The 26,865-nt window shown below is 45.0% G+C and overlaps 1 protein-coding gene and 1 long non-coding RNA gene across 3 annotated transcripts in view; one reads left to right on the forward strand and one right to left on the reverse strand.

Annotated features, from left to right (window-relative positions):
- Positions 1-372: 372 nt before the first annotated feature.
- LOC308618619 lies at positions 373-9,531 on the reverse strand. 2 transcript variants are annotated; one of them, XR_014016040.1, is made up of 3 exons: positions 8,852-9,531; positions 5,164-5,307; positions 373-434 (listed from the first exon to the last, which is right to left on the reverse strand). It is a non-coding gene; the product is annotated as an uncharacterized lncRNA (long non-coding RNA). The 2 variants fall into 2 exon arrangements; XR_014016041.1 differs by lacking the exon at positions 373-434 and adding an exon at positions 589-651.
- Positions 9,532-9,755: 224 nt separating this feature from the next.
- The window catches only part of TSC1 (TSC complex subunit 1), a 45,287-nt gene continuing 28,177 nt past the window's right edge, over positions 9,756-26,865 (forward strand). The window contains exons 1-4 of the mRNA XM_081236733.1: positions 9,756-9,980; positions 18,957-19,019; positions 24,930-25,115; positions 26,565-26,668. Coding sequence (XP_081092859.1) covers positions 25,010-25,115; positions 26,565-26,668 — 210 coding nt within the window. The 5' untranslated portion in view covers positions 9,756-9,980; positions 18,957-19,019; positions 24,930-25,009. The remainder of the gene's footprint in view (positions 9,981-18,956; positions 19,020-24,929; positions 25,116-26,564; positions 26,669-26,865) is intronic.

Genomic DNA, 26,865 nt, shown 5'->3' on the forward strand with positions numbered 1-26,865 from the left:
TCAGCCTCCAGACCGAGGAAGCAAAGCCTCAAAGGAACCCATAAAGAAGTGAGAGCCGAGGAAAGACATTCAGGATGACATACACGTCTCTGCAGAGAACTCGAAATACAAACCCATCTATCTCAGCAGTCTATCTCAAGGCTGATCAGCACTAGGAGTGACCTGCAGGGGGCGCTGCCTTCCAGCTTCTAGGATTTGCACTCAATTTACATTTATTTTGCCTGTACCTTCAGACGTTCTCAAATTACCATTTTATCATTGTCCCCTGAAGGGTGAGCATTTTTCTCTTCCAGTTGTTTCTTATTTACCCAAGAGCATGTAGGGAGGTCTCCTTCTCTGAAGAAAAGAATGTAGAAGCTGGGGAGAGGGTGAGGACATAGCAGTCTTGTGACTACAGTTGGTGCATCCTTGAAAGGTGGTCTGTCCACGCATTTCTGCAAGATGAGTGGTTTGCAGTTTAAAAGGGCACCCGTAATAAGCTCATTTGGAAAGCAGGAAAGAATCCTTTACAAATCACCCCACCCAGATCCAGCCATTCCTCTCCTGGGTAGGCACCTGAAGCATCAAAGGGGGGACTCAAAGAGATACCTGTATGCCCGTCTTCCCAGCAGCGGTATTCACGACAGCCAAGCAGGGGAGGCTACCCAGTGTCTATTGACAAATGAATAAGTAAACAAAATAGAGTGTATCTGTGCAACGGAATATTATTCAGCCTTAAAAAGGAAGCGAATTCTGACACGTGCTACAACACAGATGAACCTTGAAGACATTCTGTTAAGTACAATAAGCCAATCACAGAAAGATAATACTTCATTCCACTTACACGAGGTATCTGGAGAAGTCAAAATCACAGAGACAGAAAGTAGAATAGTGGTTGCTAGAAGCTGTGGGTGAGGGATGAGTTATTTAATAGGCATGGCGTTTCTGTTTTGCAAGATGAGAAAGTCCTGGAGGTGGATGGGGGTGATGGCTACAAAGCAATGTGAACGTGCTTAATGCCCCTGAGCTGTACACTTAAAAATGGTTAAGATAGGGGCTTCCCTGGTGGCGCAGTGGTTGAGAGTCCGCCTGCCAATGCAGGGGACACAGGTTCGTACCCCGGTCCGGGAAGATCCCACATGCCATGGAGCGGCTGGGCCTGTGAGCCATGGCCGCTGAGCCTGTGTGTCCGGAGCCTGTGCTCCGCAACGGGAGAGGCCACAACAGTGAGAGGCCCGCGAACAGCAAAAAAAAAAAAAAAAAATGGTTAAGATGGCAAATTTTGTGTGATGCGTAGTTTACCAAAGTTAAAAACAAACCATCTGCCCGATCCTTCATTTCCACAGACACAGAGAGTGAGAGTGAAGCCTGGAGAATCTCACCATCTCGTGATGAGGATCTCAGATTTCCCTTCGCTGCGCAGTCCAATTATTATTTTCTGATCTTCATGTATTTTTGCAAGTTTTTATTATGAAAAATTTCCAAAAAGAAAGCAAGTGAAACATGTCTAATGAACACCTATATATCCCTCACTGTTATTCAACAATAGTTATCATTTGCCAACTGTGCTTTATGTCTCTATATGCATATATATGTACATATAAATGTGTTTCGTTTTGATAAAACATTTTGAAGATGTATTGCAGACATCATGACACTTCACCCATAAATACTTGAGCATGTATCTCCTAAAAACAGATATTCTTACATCATGTAACTGTCATTATCACACCTAAGAAAACTGTCAATAATTTCCTAGTATCATTGCATATTCAGTTCAGACTCCCTTTTTTTTTTTTCTTTTTTTGCCATCTCCCCCCATTTTCTCGTAGAGTGGCTCTTTTAGAATCAGGATCATGCCAAGTTTCAAGCATTGCGTTTGCCTGTTTCTTTAGCCTCCTTTATGACATAAGAGTGCCCCCTCCCCCTTTCTTTTGACATTGATCCCTCCCCCCCCAACCCCCACCCCCTCAAAAGAGCTCAGGCCAGTCTGGTAGAAGGGTCTGCTTTCCGGATTTGTCTGATTGTTTCCTTGAGGTGCCGTCTAACCTGTTCCTCCATCCCATGTATACTGGACGTTAGGGCCAAGGCTTGATGCAGTTCAGCTGAAATGTCCTAGGCAAGGAGATTTCTCAGGTGATGCTGTGTGCTCCACAGCACTGGCGGTACCTAATGTCAGGGTGTCCCACCTTAGTGGTGCTAAGTTTGGTCACTGGGTTAAAGAGGTGGCAGCCAGCTCTCTCTGTCATAAAGGTGAGGTGAGAAGCAATCTGTAGAGTAGGACTTTGTTCTCAATGCACGCATCCCGTTCCCCACAGCTTCTCCTAATGGGTTCAGCCCCCACTGCTGAATCAACTGTTTCACTGATGGTTGCAAAATGGTGATCCTTCTAATTCTCTCACTCCTTCCACATTTATTAACTGGTATATTTTTTTTTTCCTGTAAAGAAGAGCTTTCCCTCATTAACTGTGGATGAGCCAGAGTTCTTCCAAATATCAGGGTGTAAATGATTCATCTTTTCTTTTTAATTGCTGATTTCCATAGTAAGGTGTGGGCATAATTGGATTTTTAAAGTTTTCTCTCTCCTTTTTCCCCCTTAATTTTGAGTATCACTATGAACTCATGGATTTGGATTTTTTCAATGATTTACATTACATTCCAAAAATTCCTTTTTATGGTCAGTGTGTTAGCTTCTGAGGGCTGCTTTAGCAAACGACTACAACTGGGTGGCTGAAGCAGCAGAAGTGTATTCTCTCTCAGTTCTGGAGGCCGGAAGTCTGAAATCAATTACATCTCTTTTTCTGTGAACTTTCTGTTCATGTCTTTTGCCCTCTTTTTCTATGAAATAAGTGAGTTAGAAAAAGACTTTAAGGAATTCTCTGTATATTAGGAGGCTTATTTGTGAAATAAGTTGCAAATATTTTGTCTCAGCTTATTTGTTTTGTCTTTGCTTGTTTTCTTTTTGCCTTACAAAAGGAGTTTTGTTTTTTACTTTGTTTTGGAGGTCATCTGATTCATCAGCCATTTCTTCTTTTGCTTCTGACTTTTCAGCCATTTTCAGAAAGGTTTTCTTCACTCTCTTTTTTTTTTAACGTTTCTATTGGAGTATAATTGCTTTACAATGGTGTGTTAGTTTCTGCTTTATAACAAAGTGAATCAGTTATACATATACATATATCCCCATAACTCTTCCCTCTTGCGTCTCCCTCCCTCCCACTCTCCCTATCCCACCCTTTCACTCTTGATTACAGAAAATTCACCTGTGTTGTTTTCTTCTAGCACTTTTATGGTTCCACTTTTGACACCTAAGAGCTCTGATCCCTTTGGAGTTTTTTTCTGATTACAGGGTGTGAAGTAGGGATCCAGATTTATCTTTTCCAAATAGTCCCTGCATATTCTTCAAGGGAGGCCTAGCTAAAATAAAACCTCTGGTTGTGAATGCTTCTGCTTTGGGGAAGGGGACGGTCTCGTGATGGCCAGGAAACTCTTAAGCATGGAGAACACTGTGTACTGTGGTCCTACACATCATACTGCAAGGGGTGTACAGAGATGTGCTCGGGGATTTGGGTGAGGAAGCGGCCTGCCGAGGAGACAGAGAGCCCAGGATTTCAAAGCTACATTGGTAAGCATGAAAGTCAAGATTGGGCCTTTGTCAATATTCAACCGACAACTTCCGCCTCTTCTCTCCTCAACTCTCAGACCTTCAGAGGATCCTCCGTGCCTCCAGATACAGCTCAGGCTTATTTCTTTCTTTATTTTACATCTTTATTGGAGTATAATTGCTTTACAATGGTGTGTTAGTTTCTGCTGTGTAACAAAGTGAATCAGCTATACGTATACATATATCCCCATATCTCCTCCCTCTCACGCCTCTCTCCCACCCTCCCTATCCCACCCCTCTAGGTGTTCACAGGGCACAAAGCTGATCTCCCTGTGCTATGCAGCTGCTTCCCACTAGCTGTCTGTTTTACCTTTGGTAGTGTATAGATGTTCATCAGTCTTCATTATATTTTTTAGCTCAGGACCCTCCATGCCTTGCCTCTCTTATCTCCTGTTTCATGTATATCTTAAATCTGACAAGTTATCAGCCAATGAGCCTTACGTGGTCTTACGTCCATGCCTTTGTTCAAGCTGGGTCTTCCTCCTGAAAAGCCCACCTGCCTCAACACCATTTATCAGAGTTCTGATTAAAGTGGAAGCCAAGTTCAAACCTCATCCCCACCAGTAAGTTGCCCTCATCGTTCCAAGGGCAACCACTTGGCAAGGTGGCTCTGGGCTGGACCTGACTCTGAGTCACACTGCGGTGGGTTCCCCTTCCATCTCATCTGCTGGACTCCATGCACCTTAAAGCAGGTGTAGGGGATTGACTCGTGTTCCCCCCACCCCCAATTCACACCCACTGAGAACCTCAGAATGTGACCTTGTTTGGAAATAGGGTCTTTGCAGATGTAATTCAGTTCAGATGAAGTCTTACTGAATTGATGTGGGCCCTAAACCCGATGACTGGCGTTTTTCTTTCTTTGCTGCGCCACGTGGCTTGCGGGATCTTAGTTCCCTGACCAGGGACTGACCCTGGGGCCGTGACAATGAAAGCGCCAAGTCCTAACCACTGAGCCACCAGGGACTTCCCCATGACTGGTGTTCTTATAAAAGGAGAGGACACACAGTGACACGTACAGAGAAGTGTGTCGCCTCTTTGCTGTCACCTTTTTAACCCAGTGACCAAATTTAGGCCATGTGAAAACACACAGGGAGAGAGACGGCCACGCGCAGAGGGAAGCGGAGAGTGGAGGAATGCAGTTGCAAGCCAAGAACATCAAAGATGGCTGGCAACCCCCAGAAGGTAGGAGAGGGCGTGGAACATTCCCCATCACAGACTCCAGAAGGGACCCGCCCGGCTGACCCTTTGATTTCAGATTTTTGGCCTCCAGAACTTAGAGAGAATACACTTCTGTTGTTTAAAGCCACTCTGTTTGTGGTACTTTGTCACAGCAGCCTGAGGACACTCATGCATCAGGGAACAGTAATGACGATATTCATGGGTGCCCACACTTTGGCACGCGCTCTGATAAGCATTTACATGAGTCTCTCACTGGACTGTCCTAGTGACCCTCTGAGTTGGGTATTTAAGGTATTGGTGGCATCCCCACGTGCAGGTATAGAAACTGAAGCTTGGTTACTCACCCAGGGCACACTGCCAAGTTGCAGAGCCAGGATCCCAACTCAGCCGTGCTCTCTCTTTCCTCCCCAGATGGCCTGGTTCGTGCACTGCACACCTGTGGCCGCCATGCCAACTGCCCTTCATGAGTAAGGGCTGGAAAAGGCATTCTTGAACAAAACCACAGAAACCCAAATTATAAGTCAAAAAAGGAGAAGGAGTTGATTACATCAAAATTAATGTCTCTTTTCCAGCAAAGTACAATATAGTTAATAGGAAGATAACAGATGGGGGAAGACGCTTGAAATATCTATAGTCAACGAAGCACACATTTCTGTGTGTTGCAATCCTGCAAAGCAACAAGGAGACAATAGTAACTCTCCTGAGAGAAAAATGGTCAAAAGGTAAGAACTGACCATTTATGGAGGATGAAAACCACAAGACTGACAAGAATATTAAAAAATGCTCCATCTCATTTACAGAGAGAGGTACGTTAAAACAAGAATGGGTGACTATAGCCCTATTATACTTTACAATTAAGAGTGTTGGCAGGGATGTGGGCATTTTTTTAGACTTCTAGTGAGGCTGTAGCCTGGGGCAGCTGTCCTGGAGAACAGTTGGGTGGTGTTTCTTAAAAGTAAGTCTGGGGCCTCCCTGGTGGCGCAGTGGTTGGGAGTCCGCCTGCCGATGCAGGGGATACGGGTTCGTGCCCCGGTCCGGGAGGATCCCATATGCCGCGGAGTGGCTGGTCCTGTGAGCCATGGCCGCTGAGCCTGCGCGTCCGGAGCCTGTGCTCCGCGGCGGGAGAGGCCACAACAGTGAGAGGCCCGCGTACCGCAGAAAAAAAAAAAAAAAAAAAAAAAAAAAAAGTAAGTCTGTGTAAAAATTTTGGAGGTGATGGATATGTTTAGTACCTTGGCTGTGGTGATGGTACCACAGGTGCGTGCCATGTCCAAAGTCATCAAGATATAACATTAATCTTTTGTGTATCAATTATACCCCTGTAAAGCTAATTTTTTTTTCTCTAAAAACAACAGAGTAAGTCCATGCATACTCTATGATCCACAGTTTTAGTCCTAGTTACGTATCCCAAAGAAATTCTCAGCTGGACGCATACGGGAACAAGTAGTGAAGTTTATCACAGTGTTGTTTCTGGTGGCACTATGGGTGTCGTTCCCTGGGAGAGTGGAGAGTAGATCAGGGTAGATCCACATCATTGAATAATCGTCAGCGGTTAGAAGCTACTGGCTGCACGTATACAGGGAAAGGTACATGAAGCTTCAAAACATAAAGTTGAGTGGGGAAGACAGTAAGAAGCAGATTGCCATTTATGACATAGTCCATTCAACTAAGTTAAAAATATATGCATATATTTATATACATATGTGTCCATTCGGACACAGTGCTAGACAGCAAGGGGACAATGACAGGACTGGAGAGGCCAGGGCTGCTGAGAGTCTCAGGGGATACTGCCAGGAGCTTGGAGTCCACCCTCCAGTAAATGTGTGACCCCTGAAAGCAGGGGGCTGCCACACAGAAAGCTGAAGCAAGAGAACCACTCAAATGGATGAACTTATGACACTGAAAAGGACATATTTTTGACTAGTGGTGTCCTTGCAAAGGCCTTCAAATCTCATTGCATCTGGAAGGTCTTTTGTTTGTGAGGGACAGAAACCCAACTGAAACTAACATCAGTGGAAATAGTTTTTGCCTCATGGAACTCGGAGGACCAGGGTGAAGCTGGCTGGCATCAGGGACTCCAGAGTTTGAGGGGGTAGCAACCTACATTTCTCTTTCCATCTCTGTCTCTCTTTGTCTCTGTTTCTCTGTGTCTTTTCCATCTTTTGGCTGGACTCCTCACAGCACTTGGTGTAGGGGAGGGAGAGGGGGAGGGTCACAGCTTTCTCATCCCAGTTTAGTGACCCCAGAGGAAAGACAACATCTCTTTCAGCATCCACGTATAAAGACTCAGGGAAGCACCCTGATTGGCCAATGGGTCACATGTCCAACTGTACCAACCCCTTTGGCTGGATGCCCAGGATCTTGGATTGGCTAGACCTGGTCCAGGTGCCTGTGGCCTGAGGGTGATGCTGTGGTTGTCCCCAGGAAGGGGAGGGGGAGATGCTGCACAGATGAATGCCTCACACACATCAAGTGGGTGCCACCTGCCTCCAAGGGCTCACCCCTTCCGTTTTCTGTCACACTCAGACAGGCTGGACATGACAGTTGGAGAAAGCCCGGTCAGGAAGCCCCTGCCGTGGGGAGGCTCCAGGGTGGTACGTGGAAGGTAGTGGTCTGATTAACGTCTATTTAGCCAATGACAAAAATCAACCCCAGAAAAGCAGAAAATAGCAAGGCAGCCCCTGGGGAGGGGACGGAGTCAGTGGCAGGGCTGCCTCTGCCTTTCCTCCCAGCTTCTTCTCACAGCCCCTGGTGGTCCATACTGAGAGAACAATTACCATTCTTCTTCCAGACACTGTATAAACAGTAACAGCGCGGTTATGGCTCCCTTGAGGTCCAGGAGCTGATGAGACTCCTGTATCATTGCTCCCTTCCATGGAGGAGAGCATTCCAGCAGGATGAGATCACGGAGCCCAGGAAGATTGTGGGTAGGGAAGGGCGGGTCCTGGGCTGGAGCTCTGGAGCAGTGCCCCTCCCCCGACTTCATCCGTTAACCCAACTCTCCCAATCACTGGTGGTCTCAGAATGTGCCTGAGTTCCTGCCATGGTGCTAATGCGAAGGCAGGAATCTGTTCCTGAACCCAGACCGCCCCGTCCCTAACTAACTACACAGAAGTCAGCAGCGGGTGGACTGACTCCAGGCGGTGACTGGATGCTGACTGTGAGCGCAGTTAACCAATTACCAAAACTAACATTTATCGAACTAGGTTCTATGCTGGTTACATCTTAACGTCTCATTGAATCCACCCCAAATCCCCATTAGGTAGGCTTTTTTTTTTTTTTTGCGGTACACGGGCCTCTCACTGTTGTGGCTTCTCCCGCTGCGGAGCACAGGCTCCGGACGCGCAGGCTCAGCGGCCATGGCTCACGGGCCCAGCCACTCCACGGCATGTGGGATCTTCCTGGACCGGGGCACGAACCCGCGTCCCCTGCATCGGCAGGCGGATTCTCAACCACTGCACCACCAGGGAAGCCCGAGGTAGGCATTATTATTAGCCGTATGTTGCAGATGAGGAAACTAAGGCTCACCCAGTCAACACGATGGCAGAAACCTGCCTTCACACTCTCGTCTGTTTGAATCACGACCTCTTGGCTTCCCTCAGCTGCCTCCATGGTGTGTTAGGCGGGTGGGATTTCCAGGTCAATGCTCACCTCCCCCATAAGCCGGTATGATTATACAGGATGTGCACGGCTCAAGGGTCCCCAGGAGGAGTGTGGGTGCAGGTAGGTGGGTAGACGCCAAAATACAGCCCGGGCTCTGCTCACGTGGGCTATGGGCCCAGAAGGAGTGCTTTTTTGTAATTCTCACAAAGGCAACCCACGGGCTGACCCCCCTGGGCCTCTTGGAATTCTGACAGCACCCCACAGCAGGCCCCTTAAGCCATATGCTGCCTTGCCTTGTGACCCAACTAGTTCCCATGACAAAACTTGTTATTTCCATAACTGCGCCAGCGCTGACTGCCTGCAGGCGCTTGCTTCTTTTAGTTCTTTTCTTCCCAACCGCCTCTCCCATTCCTATTTCATGAAACCTACCTTTCTTTTAAAACCCGGCGGGATGCTCACTCTTTCAGAAAGCCTTTCAGACACCACAGCTGAACCGCGGCCTCTCTCAGGCTGTTTGGTATCAGTCACAGCGTCTACTATACCCTGCCTCTGATAAGGACCATCATCCTTCAAGCATTCACTCGGCGCGGGTCGCTGCGCTAAACACTCTCCATACTTTTTCTCCCTGAATCCTCACTTCACTCCTGTTATTATGCCCATTTCACAGAGGAAGAAACTGAGGCTCAAGGGACTTCAAGACTTGCCCAGGTTTACACTGCTAGGAAGCAGCGGAGCAGGAACTCAACTGAGGGCTTCTGCTTTTAAAGCTGCCTGCTCTGATCAGGGTGGTTTTCCATAGACGTCGCGACCAGGTCTGAAACGCCAGCAACCTGAGGGTAGAAGCCACTGTGGGTCTCCGCAGGCCCAGAGGTGGGCTTCTGTAAACACTCCGCGAAGGAAAGAAGGCTGCCCTGGTGCAGCTTTTCTCTTTCCCCAGATGAGCTGCCACTCCTCCAAGGCTCCACAGCAGACCCTTCGCCCACAGGGGCCCTACGGGCTCTTCGGGAAACATGAACGCAGCTCTGCGGCCGGGCACACGGAGACCCTGGAAGGGGCACCCGGGTCTGCGAGCGGAGAAGGAACCTCCGGAATGCGTGAGGCACTCCAGCCACACCCAGCCGGGCCAACTTGTTTACGCCTCTTGCCCGGCCCGGCCCGGCCCGGCCCGGCCCGGCCCGACCCGCCTCCCCGCCCCTCGCTCTCATCGCGTAGCTCCTCCCGCCGCGCCGGCCCTTCTTTTTGCCTCCTTCGCAGTCACAAGATCTCTCAGCGGCTCCCTTTCGGAATCCTTCCGCCCGTCCCCGCCCCCCTACCTTACAAACTCTCCTTGGTTCTTTCTCGACTGGTTAGCATCATCAGTAATGAGCAGAACTGCCCCTTCCTTCCAAAGGTGCTGCCGACCTCGGACATCTGTCGTCGGGTTCGACGGGGTGGGAGGCGAGATCCCGCTGGGACTCTTTTTCGTGGCGGAGGCTGCAGCGGCCTCGTACATTTCACGACGGGGGGAGGTGCTGTACGTCCAAGATGGCGGCGCCCTGTAGGCTGGAGGAGCTGTGAGGTAAACAGCTGAGGGGGAGGAGACGGTGTGTGAGTATGAGGGTGTCGCCCCCTCCCTTTCATGGGGGCTTCTCAGGGAAGTCCTGGCACCATGGCCTCAGTCTGGGAGGCCCTGTGGGGCTGGGGCAAGGGGCTCTCTTGCCGGAGAAGGGACACCGGGAAGGGGGGTTCGGAGAGCTTTCCCCTCCCTCTAATTACGCGTTATCTCCGGCGGGGCCCGGCCGGGCTGGCGGGTCCCTGGGGAGGAGAGGCGGCCCCGGCCGGCACGTCGCCCCTCTTCGGCGACGGAGGGGACGGCTGCAGCCCCGCACCGCGGAGCCGAGTGCAGGGGTGAGGTGGGCCCGGTCGCCAGCCCCTCGCTGGGTGGGGTGACGGGTTCCCGCGGGGTGTGGAGAGCGGGGGCGAGACCCTCGGCTGGAGGGCGGGGCCGGGCGGTGGGGCTGGTCCCCGGGCTTGTTGAGAGGGGTCAGGGGTTGGGGGGGCGGGGGATGAATGGAGGCTGCCTGTGGGCATCAGGGACCCGCCTGGACTCGGTGTCTCCGCTGAAATTTGCATGACCGAGCGCGTCGCTCCGGGTGTGCTGGTGGGTATTGAATCGACGGTGAAAGACAGTTGCTTTCGAGTCAGCAGAGGTGATTCTTAAGAGGCAGCTATTTGCAGAGCCACTCCTAGACGCTCATTCATTCATTTGAGGAACTGGAGGGTGGAGAGCCCGCAGTCAGAGAGCCCTTTGAGAATGAAAGCTGTTTCTTTGTGTTTTCTGTTCCAGAGTTTTGCTTCGTGTGCTTTGGATTTGGGGGTGTGGGGGAGGCTTTGGAGGGGGCGCGGTCCTCCTGACAACAGCAGCTTGTTTATGGGGCACTCGCTGTGCAAGTGCCTTCAAGTCATCCTCTCCTGTAGCCTCGAGACAAAGGGGAGAGGCAGCCACTCTTAACGCCTCCATTTTGCAGATGAAGAAACTGAGGCCCCGAGAGAGGAGGGTCCCTTGCCCAAGGTCACCCCTCTGGGATTATGTGAGCCAGGACTGGAACTGGGGTCTGACTGCCTCCCAGACGGTGCTCCTGTCTCTATTTGTACACCCAAGACTCTCTCATTTATCTCTTAGTTGATCAAAGCTGGCCCGTCATTCTTTCTAAGGAGGTGATTAGAATTAATCAGTTGGCCGAGGTCTGTGCATAAGTGCCTGTGTGTGTGTGTGTGTGTGTGTGTGTGTGTGTCTTTAATTTTGGGGAGGGGCACCCTTGCTTATATACCTGAGCTTTTGTTGGGGGTGGCAGTGTTGTGCCTGTAAACATGTTAGTCTAAATTACGCCGGAAAGTATTTGATGTTTTCATAAAACTCACGCGTTTACTGCAGAAAGAAGTCGTGCTAAAATCCTTGCTGGATTTTTTTATAGAAAGCATAGAAATAGCCCTTCACTTTACATAGCGTAAGCTGTAAAAGTACTAAAATAGAATAATACTCTTCTGAGATTCATACGTTTATAATTTGGGGATCAACTTGGAGTCGTCTGAATTCACACATGCTGGCAAAGTGGAGCTGTAAATTTCGAGAAGCGTCAGAAAACCAAACCTTGTGGGAGCCCTTGATTTACAGAGCAACCACCTGTGATTCTTAAGTTGACCATTCCTGAGTAAACCTGGAGCATGCACGTGTGAAAACTGATGTAGGGTCGTGTGCGGAAATGCACCTTTAACAGTCACGTATCAGGCCAATGAGGTGCCTCAGAAACACTGACAGATTCTTTGCTATTTCTCTGGGGAGTCACAGGTTCTCCCTCTAACCACCTGGTGTAAACTTAAGGGGTATTTATAGAGGGTGTCAATGGAAACTATCCTCTTACCAAACCGCATATCTTACCCAGACGCTCTTACATCACGTGCACGGAAGGGCGAACGATGTAAGCTTTCTTTGCTTCACGCATTTCCTGGTGTCATGAAGACTTTGGGATGTTCCTAATGGCCTAGCTAGACAGATTCCTAGGCAGCTACACGCATTCTTACTTGTTTTCATTAAATTGGAGTGTCTCAAATCCTGTGACTCAGTTGTACTCTTCCTCACTGGTTTCTTAAGAGCAAAGACGTCCCATGCTGCTGCTGTCCGGGTGTGATAAGATGCCTTCTGTGCATACCTGTTTTCACGTGTGAGGCGAAACTGAACAGTCTTACTAGGACAAATCAAATACATGCCTGTCTATGGGATGTTTATAGAGTAATGAAATTACCGGAAACGAGAGATCTCTAACAGTAGCGTCCATCAGAACCTTCATGCACAGGTTATCTGGCCCCATAGTAGGCAGATTTGCATATTCGGTCTTTAAGGACACCCTGGATGTGTATTTTGGAAGAAGTCATAGGTGATTCTGATGTGCACCAGGGGTTGTGGACCAGTGGCTAAAGTAGCCACTTTGGCTATTTTGCTTTTAATTTATAATTTATTGCAGAGGCATTTCTTAAAATAGCTTCTAACCTCTGGTGTATATAGTGGTGGGTAAGTTTGGGGCTCTGAATTACAGCTGACTTGATCTTACAGATCTGTCTTCTTTCAGAGTTTGTTAAGGTACAGGTATGGTTCTTTTCCGGGTTCTAGGGCCATGGTAGACTAAAGTTAACTTTTTCTGGAATTAACTGGATATTCTTGGCTGCAGATGAGCCAAATACAGCAATACATCAACCATTTCAAGCTTTTCTAAAAGTCAAATAGCTTTCGACTTCTAACAAGCCACTAAGTTCTCTGAGCTTCAGTTTATTCATTTGTGAAATAAGAGAGTTGGATTGTAAATGAGTATTTCAAAGTCTAAATTTCTGAGATTTCAAGTCCTTCTGGGGCTTCAGTTAAAGATTCTACATTGATTGAATCAAAGTGTTAATGGCTTTATAATAACTGAGCAAATGGATGACTTTTAGTGCGACCTGTTTTTTCCTTTCCTTTATATCACACTTTTAAGAAGGTATTCCTTAAAAGTTCCTCATATTATAAATCTCTCTTTGAGAGACTAGTTTTATTTGTATTAGTTTTGTTTGTCATTTAAGTAGCTGCAAGCATGAAAGAAAAGTATACTCGATAGCATTTAAATCTCGAGCTTTTTGCTTTAAAAACACATATGTATTTATAATTAGCATATACTCAAAAACTGAATTTTCCCCCCTCAGTGTTTAGTTTGCATGAAATACTGATTTTTTCCATTGGTCTGAAAAAGGTTTTAGACCAATTAAATTGGTCTAAAATTACCATCAGCAATTTTAGATTATTCTTTTTCTGATTTACTTGTTAAGCATGTAGTTCCTAGACATTAGTAATTTAATGTCTAGTGTCTATTTTTGGGAGGGGGAGAATTTAAAAAAATATGTATATATAAAACGTATATAATCCCAGGACCTTGCTAATTTCTTCTTGTCCATTCTGTTGTGCAGTACTAACTTTTGTTCTATACAGGGAAGTAGCAAAAGGTTATAGAACACTTTTTAAGGTTGAGTGAATTCAGATTGTCATCTAATGAGTAAAGTGCCCTAAAAACCTAGCTTTGATACAGAGCAAGACATGGTAGTTACTGGCCTAGAATTCACAGGTCACTTTCTAAAGTAAAGATAATGGCAATAGAAGCCAAGAAGTATTTGAGTAACAAGGGACAACTTTACCCTTCGGTCGGTGATGGAGGACACAATGGGCCGTGTTAAGAAAAAACAGATGCGGTGACTGAAATGTCTGCAGTTGTTAAGACCTGTGCTGCTCTGAGTAGTTCCACAGAGCGCACGAGTACAGCAACAAACGTGAAATGTATCCATTTTAAGCTACAGAACGACTGTATCAATGTTTCAAGTATAAGTGATTAAATGTAGACTTCTAAGGCTTATGTACCCATTTTGTTTAGTAGTAATATTGTTATAATAAAGTTTATATTTATTGGCACAGTGCCAAACAGTGTGCTATGTTTTTTACATGCGTGATCCTGTTAGCTCTTCCCACAGCCTTAAGGGGCGGGAGAGAGAGATGAGCACGCTGAGGCTTAAGGTCACTTATTCAGTGGCTGAGCTGGGATTTGAGCCCTGTTGGTTGACTCCAGAACACACACATTTAATCTTTCACTGTGATAAATTGTCTGAACTGCTGATCTCATAAACTAACTCAAAGGTCAATGGTTCTTAAGTTTTGGGGGGGCCTCCGTTACCCTCTGAGAATTTGTGGGAAGCTGTGGACCAAATATCCTTTTCTGTCCCATCAGCACCAAGAACAAAATTCATACAGATATGAAATTTTGGATATGGCTTCAGGAACTTTACAGACCCAGCCTGAAGCCCAGCTGATCATTCTAGATAGATTACTGCTCTTAAAAATGGACTTGAGCTTTAAAAAAGAAACAAACAAACAAAACAGTAGAAAGGAAAGGCCCACGTCTTTTAAAGATGGACTATGTACTGTTTGTATTATAAGTCATTTTCTTAAACTTTTATATTGAAAGGTTCTTTAACACTTCACTGGGAGATCAACCTTAGGTGCCACATTAAAAAAAAAATTGTAAGTGGAGAACTCAGGTGTGTAACTTGCTAAATGCTTGTCAAGCTTGGCATTCAGTCTGTGTGTACCTTTAGCACCTGGCAGAATTCCATTGGGCTTTTTTCCCCAAGGTTTATGCACTATTTTTTTTCCTTTAGAACCTCAAAAGTATATATAAAATATATATTAAATATATATGTTTAATATTTCTTGCCTTCATCCTTCTTCCTAGACTAGTGGTTCTCAACCTTTTGTGGGCATCAGAATCGCCAGGAAGACCCCACTCCCAGATTCAGAGGTCTCTGACCACCAAGGCTCAAGGCCCAAGAATTTGCATTTCTAACAAATCCCCAGGTGATGCTGATGTTCCTGGTGTGAGGACCACATTTGAGAACCACGTGTGTTAGTCCTAGACTATCAAACCCTGTGCCTTTATTCCCTAGGATATTTCTGTTTTAGTCTTGTGAACTTGAAACCTAAAGAAATCTTAACAGTTTTCCTCAGATTTCTTTTAAGGGAAGCTCTGTTTTTTGAAACATACATGATATTTGGTTTATTTTCTTGATAAATAATTTTGTTCATGCTAATAGAAAGTTAACACATAAGAAACATTATTTATAGATGAGCTACACCTTACCAAAATCAAGCTCTGTCCCTGCAGGCAGGTTACTAGAGGATTTACCTCTGAAATAGGGTAGGTATACGCTTCAGCAAATTGTCCTTCCAGGTCCCTCACGGCAAAAGTTCTGAATGGAGAATCTGGAGCTCTCCTGCCCCTGTTTATACGACCTAGAGAGGGACCACAACTGCTGAGACCATGTAAATCACACGTGACTACACATTTTGGCAGGTTTTGCTACCAGCTGTTTTACTTTCACACACTGAGTGGTATTTCCTACCCCTTTCTTTCCTTCTGTGCATTGGTAGGAAGAGTGAATTGGAGCTTGTATCTTACCTTTTTTGGAATGCTTTTGTGCTGAAGGCAATTTTATTCACTAGATAGATTACTACTCTAAGAAATCACCTGAGCGTTACTGAGCCAGAGTCAAACATCATTGTGTAGTAGTACATTATTAATTTTAATAAATTTATTTATTTATTTTTGGCTGCGTTGGGTCTTCGTTGCTGTGCGCGGGCTTTCTCTAGTTGCTGCGAATGGGGGCTACTCTTCGTTGTGGTGCGTGGGCTTCTCATTGCGGTGGCTTCTCTTGTTGCAGAGCACGGACTCTAGGCGTGTAGGCGTGTGGCACGTCGGCTCAGCAGTTGTGGCGCACGGGCTTAGTTGCTCCATGGCATGTGGGATCTTCCCGGACCAGGGTTCGGACCCGTGTCCCCTGCATTGGAAGGCGGATTCTTAACCACTGTGCCACCAGGGAAGCCCAGTAGTGTGTTATTGACATATTATTATTATCTGTATTATCTGTGTAATGTTTCTGTTCTACTTATACTGTACTTGATAATGAAATAGTCTATCTATGCCTGAACCTGTATCTGAATTGTCTTTGAACTTTTTTAGATAAAAACCTCAGTACAGAAAACAAGCTACAGTAAAGAGACATCTGCTTTCGTCTATACCTGTAGTTGCGTTTTTACATCGTAGAAAAGTTGCACAAAATTATCTAGGCGATGTGATATGCAGTTACATACTTTATGTGATTTGGGGTTGTGAGGAGTCCTAGGGGATGGAAGGCCACACACACACAGCACTGATTTTCCAGAAGTCTGAATATTCAGCTGATATTTTCAGATAAAATACTTCGTGAAGGCATTTAGGTACCTGCCAATAGTATTTCATAAAGGTATATTACAGCTCTCAGGTCTCCCATGGCTCGTAATGCATCTTGCCTAGGGCAGAGATGTGTGAAAAAATGTGTACAGGTCCTGCTAATGACATCTCTACATGGCTGTTGAGCTGGAGTTTGTGTGTACCCCACATATACACACCATCTCTCTGTAAACACCTACAGAATGAAATGAAGGTGAAATGTGAAAACAAGTTGACCTATGTTCCTTCTGCTTAATCTCAAAACACTAAAGCACAGAGCTGTCATCTTCCTCAAACCTACCCTTTATTTCTATTCAAAAAGACTTGTAGAAGTGCAATTACAGTGTTGCTTTCTGGTGAGAATACAACTTTTGGGTCCAAGAGGAAGAGTCCAGATCTGAGGGCATGTTTCTTTTTTAATTTGGCTTTCGAAGATAAGAACATGGATTGGCCCTGTTATGCTCTGACAGGTGTTTCCATCCATACCCCTCAAGGGTACACATTTTTTGAGGAGGGTCTTCTCCATTCCTCACTTCTGATCAGGAAGTTCACAGGTCGCATGATTTTACCTAGTAGTACCTCCATAGGGCAGGATTTAAATATAAATGAATAAGTAAACACTTAAAAATATAAATAACGCCAGGTAGCCCCTGACTGGCCAACATTTATCACCATTACCATTTTTTAGCATAGCAATAAAGAAGGTAAGAAGTCTTAATGTCGAGCATTGGACAAAAAACATTCTGATTTCCTATGCCAGTTCCTTTATCTAGGACAGTGATCCTGGCTAGGCAGGCTATAAGATCTCATCTTGTATACATCCTAATTTTACCCTTGCCTTAGATACTCCTTTTCAGGTAAAAGATCCAACTGGGATTAATTGCAAGAGGAAGTCTACATGACTCAGTGGAGTAGCAGCTGAAGCTAAGATTCTGAAGATGAGAGGCTCCAGTGTTTTAATTCTAGCTCTTTTGGCTGAGTGACTGTGGCTGGGCAAGCACCCCCTGTGTGAATGGTTTCGTTGGCCTTTTTGGAAAGCCAGCCTGCCTTCCAGCTCTGCACGCACACTTGCAGTATGCCACTGAGGACCACAGTTAACGGCGTTAATGCCTGGAATGTGTTCTACAGGGAAATGTAATTACCGCGTCATCTGGAGCAAGAGGTTTTAATTGTTAGAGAGCTGCTCAACACACTAGTTCAACTTTGACCAGGATCGTATGTGGAACGGCTCGTTTCCCAGCTCTTCCCTGTTCAGGGTAATTAGACATATGTCGTGTATGAGGTTCAGCTTTTCATATCTGTATTCACCCCTGGAGTGGCTACCAAAGAAGCTGATGCAATCTTTGTTGACTTGAACAGGGTATATTTCCCCCTTGTGTGCCAGATGCTGCAATAGGCCCTGGGTCCCCGTCCCCATGGAGCTTACAATCTAGTGATCAGGCTGTACCTAAACCTAGTTTGAAGGGCCCACGTTTTAAAAGCAAACTGGAATGTATTTACATATACTCATATTTAACAAGGATATTTAATATGAGGTAATTTAGGTAGAAAGCAGGGCAAAAAGGGAAAGAAAATAGGGAGAAATGATAGCTGTTCTCAAATATTTTATGCTTGTCATGTAGAAGATTAGATTAAGGTTGTGTGGTTTCAAAGGCAGAATTCAACTTTGTACATTTATTTAAGAAATATTTTAACTCCTAATCATTCAGTGAACAAGTCCCAGGCACTGCGGCAGCTGCAAGAGGCACAGTACTGGAGAAGCCCCTGTCTCTCCCTGGCTGGAACTGCTGTTCTGGTGAGGGGGACATATTCAGTAACTAATTACACTTGCTTAGTTGGTTGTGGTCCATGAGACCAAGAAATACAGGCTGCTGAGAGTATGTGATGGGGCCTGACCTGGTCTGGTCCTGAGTGGAGGGAAGTGAAGGCTTCTCTGATGAAGCGCATGTTTAAGCTGAGGTTTTTCAGGGTGAAGACTGAGCTTGGGAGGGGGGCAGAGGTGGAGTCTCTCGGGCATAGGGACAACACGTACCTGGTCCTGAAGTGGGGACGTGTGTGGCTTGGCTGAGAATCTGTGCGGCTAGTGGGGCAGGGCCGTGGGGAGGGAGGAGGCGTGGTGGGTTTGAAGTGATGCGGACCCACCAAGCGCTTCGTGCCTGGCGCTGCTCTTCCTCTCGGGCTCCTCGGGTGGTTTCTCTGTGCCACGCACCGTGCCGAGGGCTATGGGTGTTCCTCTCCTGCAGGCCTCACGCAGCCTTAGGAGGTAGATGCCACCGTTCTTCTCACTGTACAGGTGACGTAATTTAAGGTTGGACATTAGAGACTTAGGATAAATCACCCAAAGTTACACAGCTACTCAGTGGCAGAGGTTGGATTTCAACTCGGAGCTCTTAATTCTGGAGCCCATCCTGCCCATGCATTTCCTGCCCATTCGTTTATAGCTCTAATAAAGACAGTTAACAAAAGGCAGAGTTTACAAGTTCAGCACAATATAAAGAATTTTCCAGCAGCCAACTGTTCAGAAATGTAGACGGGGAGAGGCATGTGCACCCGGTGATTATAAGTGTTCATTCCAGCGGAAACCAGATGGCCACCTGTCAGGGATGTGCAGTAGGAAAGAGGTGGAAGCCAGTGAATCCTGAACTTCCTCTGATTGCGTCTGGGATCTCACTTCACTGTGAGATTGATATTGACAGATGCGTGTTTCTTCTCTTCAGTGACCATGAAAGACACCAGGTTGACAGCACTGGAAACTGAAGTACCAATTGTCCCCAGAACAGGTAAGGTACAAACTCAGTCCAGTGGTTGGGGGAAGGTGGAAGAGAATCATTTATCCTGTCTGTGGCTGTACTAGGGCAAAGATGTTTCTTTGCATTCAGGATTAACGTTGATGGTTTTAGCTACTTGCCGGGAACTAGACCTTCTGTGTCGTGAAGTAATTAGTCAAATTACCGGTAATTTTTTAACGGCTTATTCCGTGCCAGGCATGGTGTTAAGTGCATTCTATGGTTATTTATTTTGTTCTTCACAGCCACACTTTTGGTGTATCTCCGTTTTACAGATGAGGAATTGGGCTCTGAAATGTTACATAATTTTCCTAAGGTTGTATAGTTAGTACCTGGTGTACCTGCTACTCAAATCAGTTCATTCTAGAAGCAGTCTAAGCGTTGGTTCTAACGCCTAGATAAAATTGAAGCCTGTGTGTCTGAGCAAGTCATTTAACTAGCACAGAGGTTCTCATCCCTGGCTGTGCCTTAACAATCCACACAGGCATATAAAACAAGCCAGATGTCCTGTCTGGACCCCACCCCTTAACCTGCTCAGGATTGTGTGGACTCTCCAGGTGATTCTGATTCTAATGTACGTCCTGGACTGAGGACCCCTGAGCTAAGGAATTAGTATTTACATTGTAACGTGGCTTTATTTATTAATTGTCTTAATTAGTTTTTTTTGGATGAGTTGCATGCTATCGTGGTTTCTAGGAATTGGAGGAGTCCTGGAATATATCCTTCCTAAATATTGAGGCTTTGGCATTTCTAATGCCAGTGGATATTAGTGGATATTAGTGGATACTAATGTAGTCTGAGTGACCTGACTGATCCCTGAGCTCTAATTTTGAGTTTACTGGCAGGAGTGTGCAGTGCAACAGCTTTCTGTGTCTGCAGGAAGGGTGTAGGGGAGATAGGGAAGTGTTTGGTCCGCTGTCTTTATACACAGATGGCTAATGGGATTCATTTAATGCCTCACTGGTTGCTATTTGCTGTATTCTGTCACTGTCTTCCTCACCTTACCTCCTAGGAATTGTGAAATAAGGTGGAGATTTTTGCCTTAAAGGTGGTGTCTGTTCACAGACAGGGACTTAATACAGATTGTAGACTGTCTAACAAGAAGGTGGAAGTATTGCTCCCTCACGAGTAGGGGAAGCTTTCTAAGTTTGACTTTTTACTTTCAAATATTTTATGTGTACTTCACCCTGTCCTTTGTCGGAAATCCACTGCATATGAATTTGAACCCAAAGTCAGATGGTCATGATCTAATCATTGAGACCCAAGCTGAACATCACACATCACAAGTCTCAGATTTTTTTTTCTCATTTATTTATTTATTTTTTGGCTGCATTAGGTCTTCGTTGCTGCACACAGGCTTTCTCTAGTTGCGGTGAGCGGGGGCTACTTCATTGTGGTGTGCAGGCTTCTCACTGCGGTGGCTTCTCTTGTTGCAGAGCATGGGCTCTAGGCGCACAGGCTTCAGTAGTTGTGGAGCACGGGCTTAGTTGCTCCACGGCATGTGGGATCGTCCCGGACCAGGGATTGAACCTGTGTCCCTTGCATTGGCAGGCGGATTCTTAACCACTGCACCACCAGGGAAGTCCCACAAATCTCAGATTTTATTAAACATTTTTCAATATTGCATTTGTATTCCGTTTTAGTAGTCAGATTGTTAAAATTTGAAATTTTAACAAATTGGTCAGCTGTGTCAGCTGCTAGATTGCTCCTGGGTTAACACGTGTGTGATACCCGAAGGACATTTGTCTTCAGCTGCCGCGTTTGGTCCCATCACTAACCTTTTTAGACAAAGCAGAATGTAATTCGGGAAAGTTTCTGGTACACTGTTTTCTGGAAGGAACGTGTACTTGGGATTCATAGCTTGGGCAAGCCTCAAGGATCCTTCATTTTCAGCTACTAAAAATTGTTGACAATCTATACCAATCATTTTGAAAAGCTTTTTGATTAAATTTTTAGCCTCCGTATGCACACAACTACAAGAAATTGTCTTCTTAAAACAGTTTTGTAAAGTCTGTTTTGAAATTTGATTAGTGAGTACAAAATGTGTTTGAGTTATTTCATTTCTTCTTAACATTGTTTTCTTTTCTTCATGCTCTATATCTTCTTTATGTTTGGCTTGAAGATGATTTATCATGGATATTGTTGACTGTGATTTTGGGTTTTTTTCATGTCATAAAATTGAGGTGACAGGTTGGCATTTTATTTTTAATTCACACTCACAAGATGTGAGATATTCCCAAATACGACTTTTTCATATTTGGTTTGGTTTTTTCAAAGGTGGTGACTAAGAACCCCCGTTGCTTTAGATTGGGTGATGGGGGAGGCCTCTCAGAGATGGTGTGACATTTTGAGCAGAGACTTGAAACAAACAGCCACACGAGGATCTGGGAGAAGAGCAACAGCAAGTGCAGAGGCCTGAGCAAGAAGCTGTTTTCCTGAGTTTTAGGAGCCTGAGACTAGAGCAGAGAGACGAGGGGGTGGAGTGCTGTGAAACGAAGGCAGAGGGAGTGGGGACTTCACAACTGGCCCAATCTGGTGGAGCCTTGCAGGCCCCTTGGGAGCTGGCGCTTATTAGCTCCGTGGGAAGCCACTGGATGATTTTAAACAGGGGAGTGAAAGATTCTGATTTCCCTATTTCAGAGTCTTTTGTGGTTGCTTGGTGGCAGATAAGTTGTAGGGCGAGGGTAGTGAGGGAGCCTGCTGCTCCCTTGTCTCCAAGGGGGGATGATGGGGGCTTGGGCTGGGGTGACAACAAAAGGGATAAGTCAGTGGGTTTGCCAGCGGATTAGATGGGAGGGTACGAGTGGTGGAAGAGCACGGATGTCACTTAGACGTTTGCTAGAGACTGATGATCATGCCTTTTACTGAGGTCCAGGAGACTATCAGAGTGACAGGTTTTGGGGTGGGGAGTGGGTGTTGAAAGTCATGGTTCCCTAATGTAAATTTGTAGGATACAGAAATGTATTAACTAAATATTGACTTTTGGCTTCTCCTGTCTCCTATTTTCTATACTTGGTTACTTCCAAGATGGAAGAGAGACTTTCATGGCTGAAGTGGATGCTTCATGTGCCTGTGGCGCTAACCTCTCAGGGACTTTCCCCTTATCTTCTCTAGGCTGTAAAGTGTGTTTAACATGTGTGCAACTCACCCATTCCCACCACATCCAGGTGGAGCTGGTCCCTTCCCTCCTTTGTGTACTCACTAAATCATGTCCATTTCCTGCTCGTGTACATATAGTTCTTCACTGCACTTGCTAAGTCTGTCTTCCCTACTTAGCATCCTGCACTCAGTCCCTCAAGAAATATTTGAATAAGTTTAAAAGGGGAGATATTCCAGTCATGGAACTAATTCTAAAAGCTTATGATTGAACTCCCGTGAGGGCTTTTTAGAATGTCAAAAATCCTTGAACTTGAGGCACTTAAATGAAGAATCCCACACAAAGCCCATGATTTATATTTTTTCTGAGGTTTAAAAAATGTGGTTAAAAGGTAGAATTTTAGAACTGGAGAGAAGAGCAACAAAAGCTTGTTGCCAAAAATAGATACTAATGTACGTTAGAATAAAACCTTATTTTTGCTTTCTGTAAAGCATTTGGAAAGAGTAGGCTCCAGAAATCAGACTTTTATACCTAAATTACATTTACAATCTGAAAAACAAGCTAGGTGACCCATGACGGTCAGCCCTGAGTATCGCCAAGGTGACTGGATGGGCGCCATCTTTGTTTAGATTTGAGCTCATGTCACTCTGCTCTGGGCTGCCTGCATTTGGAAGAACAGCTCTGACATTACTGTCTTCTGAATATACAAAAGACAAGCGCGGAGTCTCACTAGCCTGAGACTGGGTAAGTAGCAGTTTTATTGGAACAAAACAAAACTTAGGGACAAATTGCTTTTAAGCCTGAGAATCATTTGTGATTTACCTGAAGTAGAAATGAATGTGGAGGCTAGCTAGATAAATGTGCTCTTCCAGTCATCTTGAAAGTGGTGGCCCAAAGATTTTTACCAGTGTTCTTTCTGATAATATGTGAGTACTACTCAGCGAGTGTTTATCTGTGCCGGGTGCTGTGCTAACTGTGTGATACGCGTTATGTCATTTAATCCTCTTGGTGAACAGTAAACACTGACAGGTTGGTATTATCTTCACTTGTAAATTTAAATTAATCCAACTCACAATAAGGTGAAATTTTATTGTTTTCAGCTTTGAACTTTTACAATAAAATCTTACCAGTTATGGTCTCACATTTTGAGTCCTTTGAAATTGACTTCCTTTATGATTTACCTGTAGGATTTATATTTATGTAAATATGAATTTGTATTATATTCCTACATCATACTTTCTATATCAGGATTTTCTATCAAAAATGCATTTATACATTTTAATTGATTTTTCTGGCTAGTGAATTTCTGATTCACCAAGAGCAAAATCAGTGAATATCACCAGGTCGTAATTAAACCAGAGCATAGATGATAGTAAGTTACTACTCACCAGTTTCAGGGGTCATTGCTACTCTAAATTTGGCATCCTTGGAGGAGCTTAACTCTTTAGCGGAGTTTTTCCTTAGCGTGGTGTTTCTCAAATGCGGCTTATTTATCACCCATATAAGAATTATTCTGGGGTGCTTATTAAAATGCATATTCCTAAGCCCAGAATTCAGTTCTGGAATGGGCCCAGGAAGTTAGATCCGAGGTGGTTTTGATACACACTGAAGCCTGAGAACTGCTACTTTAGCTTACCCAAAGACAAGCAAATAGAAAATAAGAATATGTTTTAATGTGACTGCAAGTGACGTATACAATTTTGGCCTGGGAGCTGAGGCTATCTAAGTTCTGCTTTACTGTGTGACCTTGGCAAAATTATTTATCCTTTTTGAGTATCCATATTCTCATTTGTAAAATAAGGATAATATCTGCTTACCTCACAGTTGCTGTGAGGATCAAAACCACAAGTTAGTTTCACATTTATGGGCTTAGTGCTTTGAGTGAAGCAGATTTCGGCTCAAATTTCAGTTCTCCCTGGTTTTGCCTCCTGCTAGCTTTTTGACCGTAAGCAAATGGGGTTGATCTTTGTTCCTCTCCCTGTAAAATGGGGACAAAAGAGCCAGTCATACTGTAGTTATATAAGGAGTGTATTTGATGATGTTTGTGAAAGGTGTGCAGTGCCTGTCTAATAAATGGTAGCTGTCTTTACTTGGTTTTGAAAATATAGCTTTAGGGACCATAGTGGGGAGAAATGAATAATTGTCGACGTGTATCGTGACACTGGAGAATGAGCTGCTTTTTCTCTATGAAGATAAGGTGACTGCTCCACTGCCATACAGGACTGGGTTTTTGAAGGTGCAGGGTTCCCCCGTTCATGCCTACTTCCCTGTAACTAGCAGCATTTGAGTGTGTGGTAGATATCTGGGATGAGCAGCGTACACTAAACATAGAGGAACCATCCCTGGTTTGAATGAGGTTTATGCACTTGTGACCTAACTGGCCATACTAACTTCCAGACTCTGATGGGGTTGTCAAGAAGAAGACAGCATGCCTTCAGTTCTCTTTCTGAAAATAGTTCGCCTACTCTTTAGATCACTGATTTGAAACATAAACGTAGTCTTAGCCAAAACCCAAGGTAGAATCCGAGTAGGAATAAAACTTAGATGTAGTCCCATTATTAAGGTGCTGTGATGATTCCAACTGGTATTGTTCTTTTCTTTTAGGCTTCTCTCTGTTGCATTCCCTAGAACTCCTCTTCATAAATTTGTCAAGGACAGAATTATTTACACGCCCCAGCTTCTTTTATCAGCAAAGTTCTGGACAAACTTTTCACTGCTTCGAATATATGCTCCGTTTGTCTGGCAGGTAGTTTTTTGTGGGGAAAAATGGGGCCATTTTGTTACACCATCCCTCTTCTTTTTTTCAGTCTGGTGGTGGCACCAATGAAGAGCCTTCAAAGTCTTTAACACACATCCTGGACCCAGCACAGTGCATTTGTGTAAGATAATGGCCCAACAAGCAAATATTGGGGAGCTCCTCTCCATGTTGGATTCCCCCATGCTGAGTGTGCGTGATGATGTAACAGCTGTCTTTAAAGAGAACCTCAATTCTGGTAAGCAGAATCGTACCCTGGTTAGCTTATCTGCTAATCAGACGAGACTGACCTAGAGGTGACTAGAATCCTACTGATAAATTTTGGTTTTCATCTTCTAAAGAGCGTCTTTAAAACCACCAAGGAAAAGCATACATCGGTGGATTCATTCTACATGTGTTGCAAGCTTTTAGTTAGGGAAATACTCAAATATACACGCAAACATAGAAGTAAGAGTCACATAATGAACCCCATATACCCAGCCTTTCCTGTTGCATCTTACCTCCCTGACTTCCCCCCACCCAGGTGTTTTAAAGCACATCCCAGGTATATCGTTTCATCTGTAAATCACATGTGATTTTTCATATGAAACATGCTTAGCCGCTCTTTTTATCAGAGAACTATAAATTTACACAGTGCCCTTTCCTGCTTACCAGGTTGGCTGAAATCCAATCTTGGTCATGGAAATGGGCACTGTTGGCCGGCGAGTACATGCGTGCTCTGCCCTTCTGGAGTCTCTGTCATCCACTGAAAAGCTTGTGCCATTTGGCTGACAGACGTACAAGAACCTGTATTTCAGTATAGCCTTGAATGAAATGTAGTGGAGACTTGGGAAAACCTAAGTATCCTTCAGCAGGTGGATGGTTAAATTAATTATGTAGAGCCATGCCGTGGAGAACAAGGAGCTCAGTAAAGAGAATGAAGCAGGTCATAGATGCTGTCATGGAAAGGTGTCTACAACACCTTGCTGAGTGGAAAAAAACACACATACACAGACCATGGGTATATGGACATGGGGCCTAGATGTGTGTGACTGTACAAGTGTGAAAAGTTTTGAAAGGACATGAACCAAACCCAAGGGTGTTTGTCTCTGGAGAGTGGGCTGGGAGGCAGGTGGTGAGGAAGATGTTCACTTGCATGTTATGTACTTTCACATAACTTGAATTGTTAACAATAGACATGAATTATTTTTGTAATTAAAAAAGCAATAAAAAAAGAAGATAGGGGACTTCCCTGGTGGTCCAGTGGTTAAGAATCCACCTTCCAGTGCAGGGGACGCGGGTTCGATCCCTGGTTGGGGAACTAAGATCCCACATGCCTTGGGGCAACTAAGCCCGTGCTCCGCAACTACTGAGCCTGCGCGCCACAACTAGAGAGCCTGTGCGCCACAATGAAAGGTCCCACATGCCGCAACTAAGACCCGATGCAGCCAAATACATAAATAAATTAATATTAAAAAAAAAACAAGAAGATAGTATTTCATGTGCTCTTACGGCTATTTAGGCAAATAAACTTGGTATTATCCTATTGTTAAACCTAAGTTCATTTAAGGAAGCAGAAATACAACACTTCATATAACTTTGGGTAGCATACAAAGAAACGTTTTCTGGATTTTGTGACAGGCAACTATTTGAGGTAAGTTTAGAGTGTTAAAGGAAATTATTATAAACTGCCCTTTTCTTTCTGTAGACCGTGGTCCGATGCTTGTGAACACCTTGGTGGATTATTACCTGGAAACCAATTCTCAGCCTGTATTGCACATCCTGACTACCTTGCAAGAGCCACATGATAAGGTAACTGCTGGAACTAGTGGGAGAGGTTTGATACATTTTCTGTGAAGTGTGGTGTCACAGTGTCCGTGCAGCCCCAGGGCACAGTCTGTCCAGAGCTCACTCCTTCAACTTATGCGTGTGCCATTGATGATACTGCCCCCAGAGTATAACTACAAATGAAAGCAATTGTCAGGACCTATGTTTCCCGAAAAGTTTTC

Source organism: Mesoplodon bidens (assembly GCF_964165515.1).
Source record: "Mesoplodon bidens genome assembly, chromosome: 6".
NCBI classification, from domain to species: Eukaryota; Metazoa; Chordata; class Mammalia; order Artiodactyla; family Ziphiidae; genus Mesoplodon; species Mesoplodon bidens.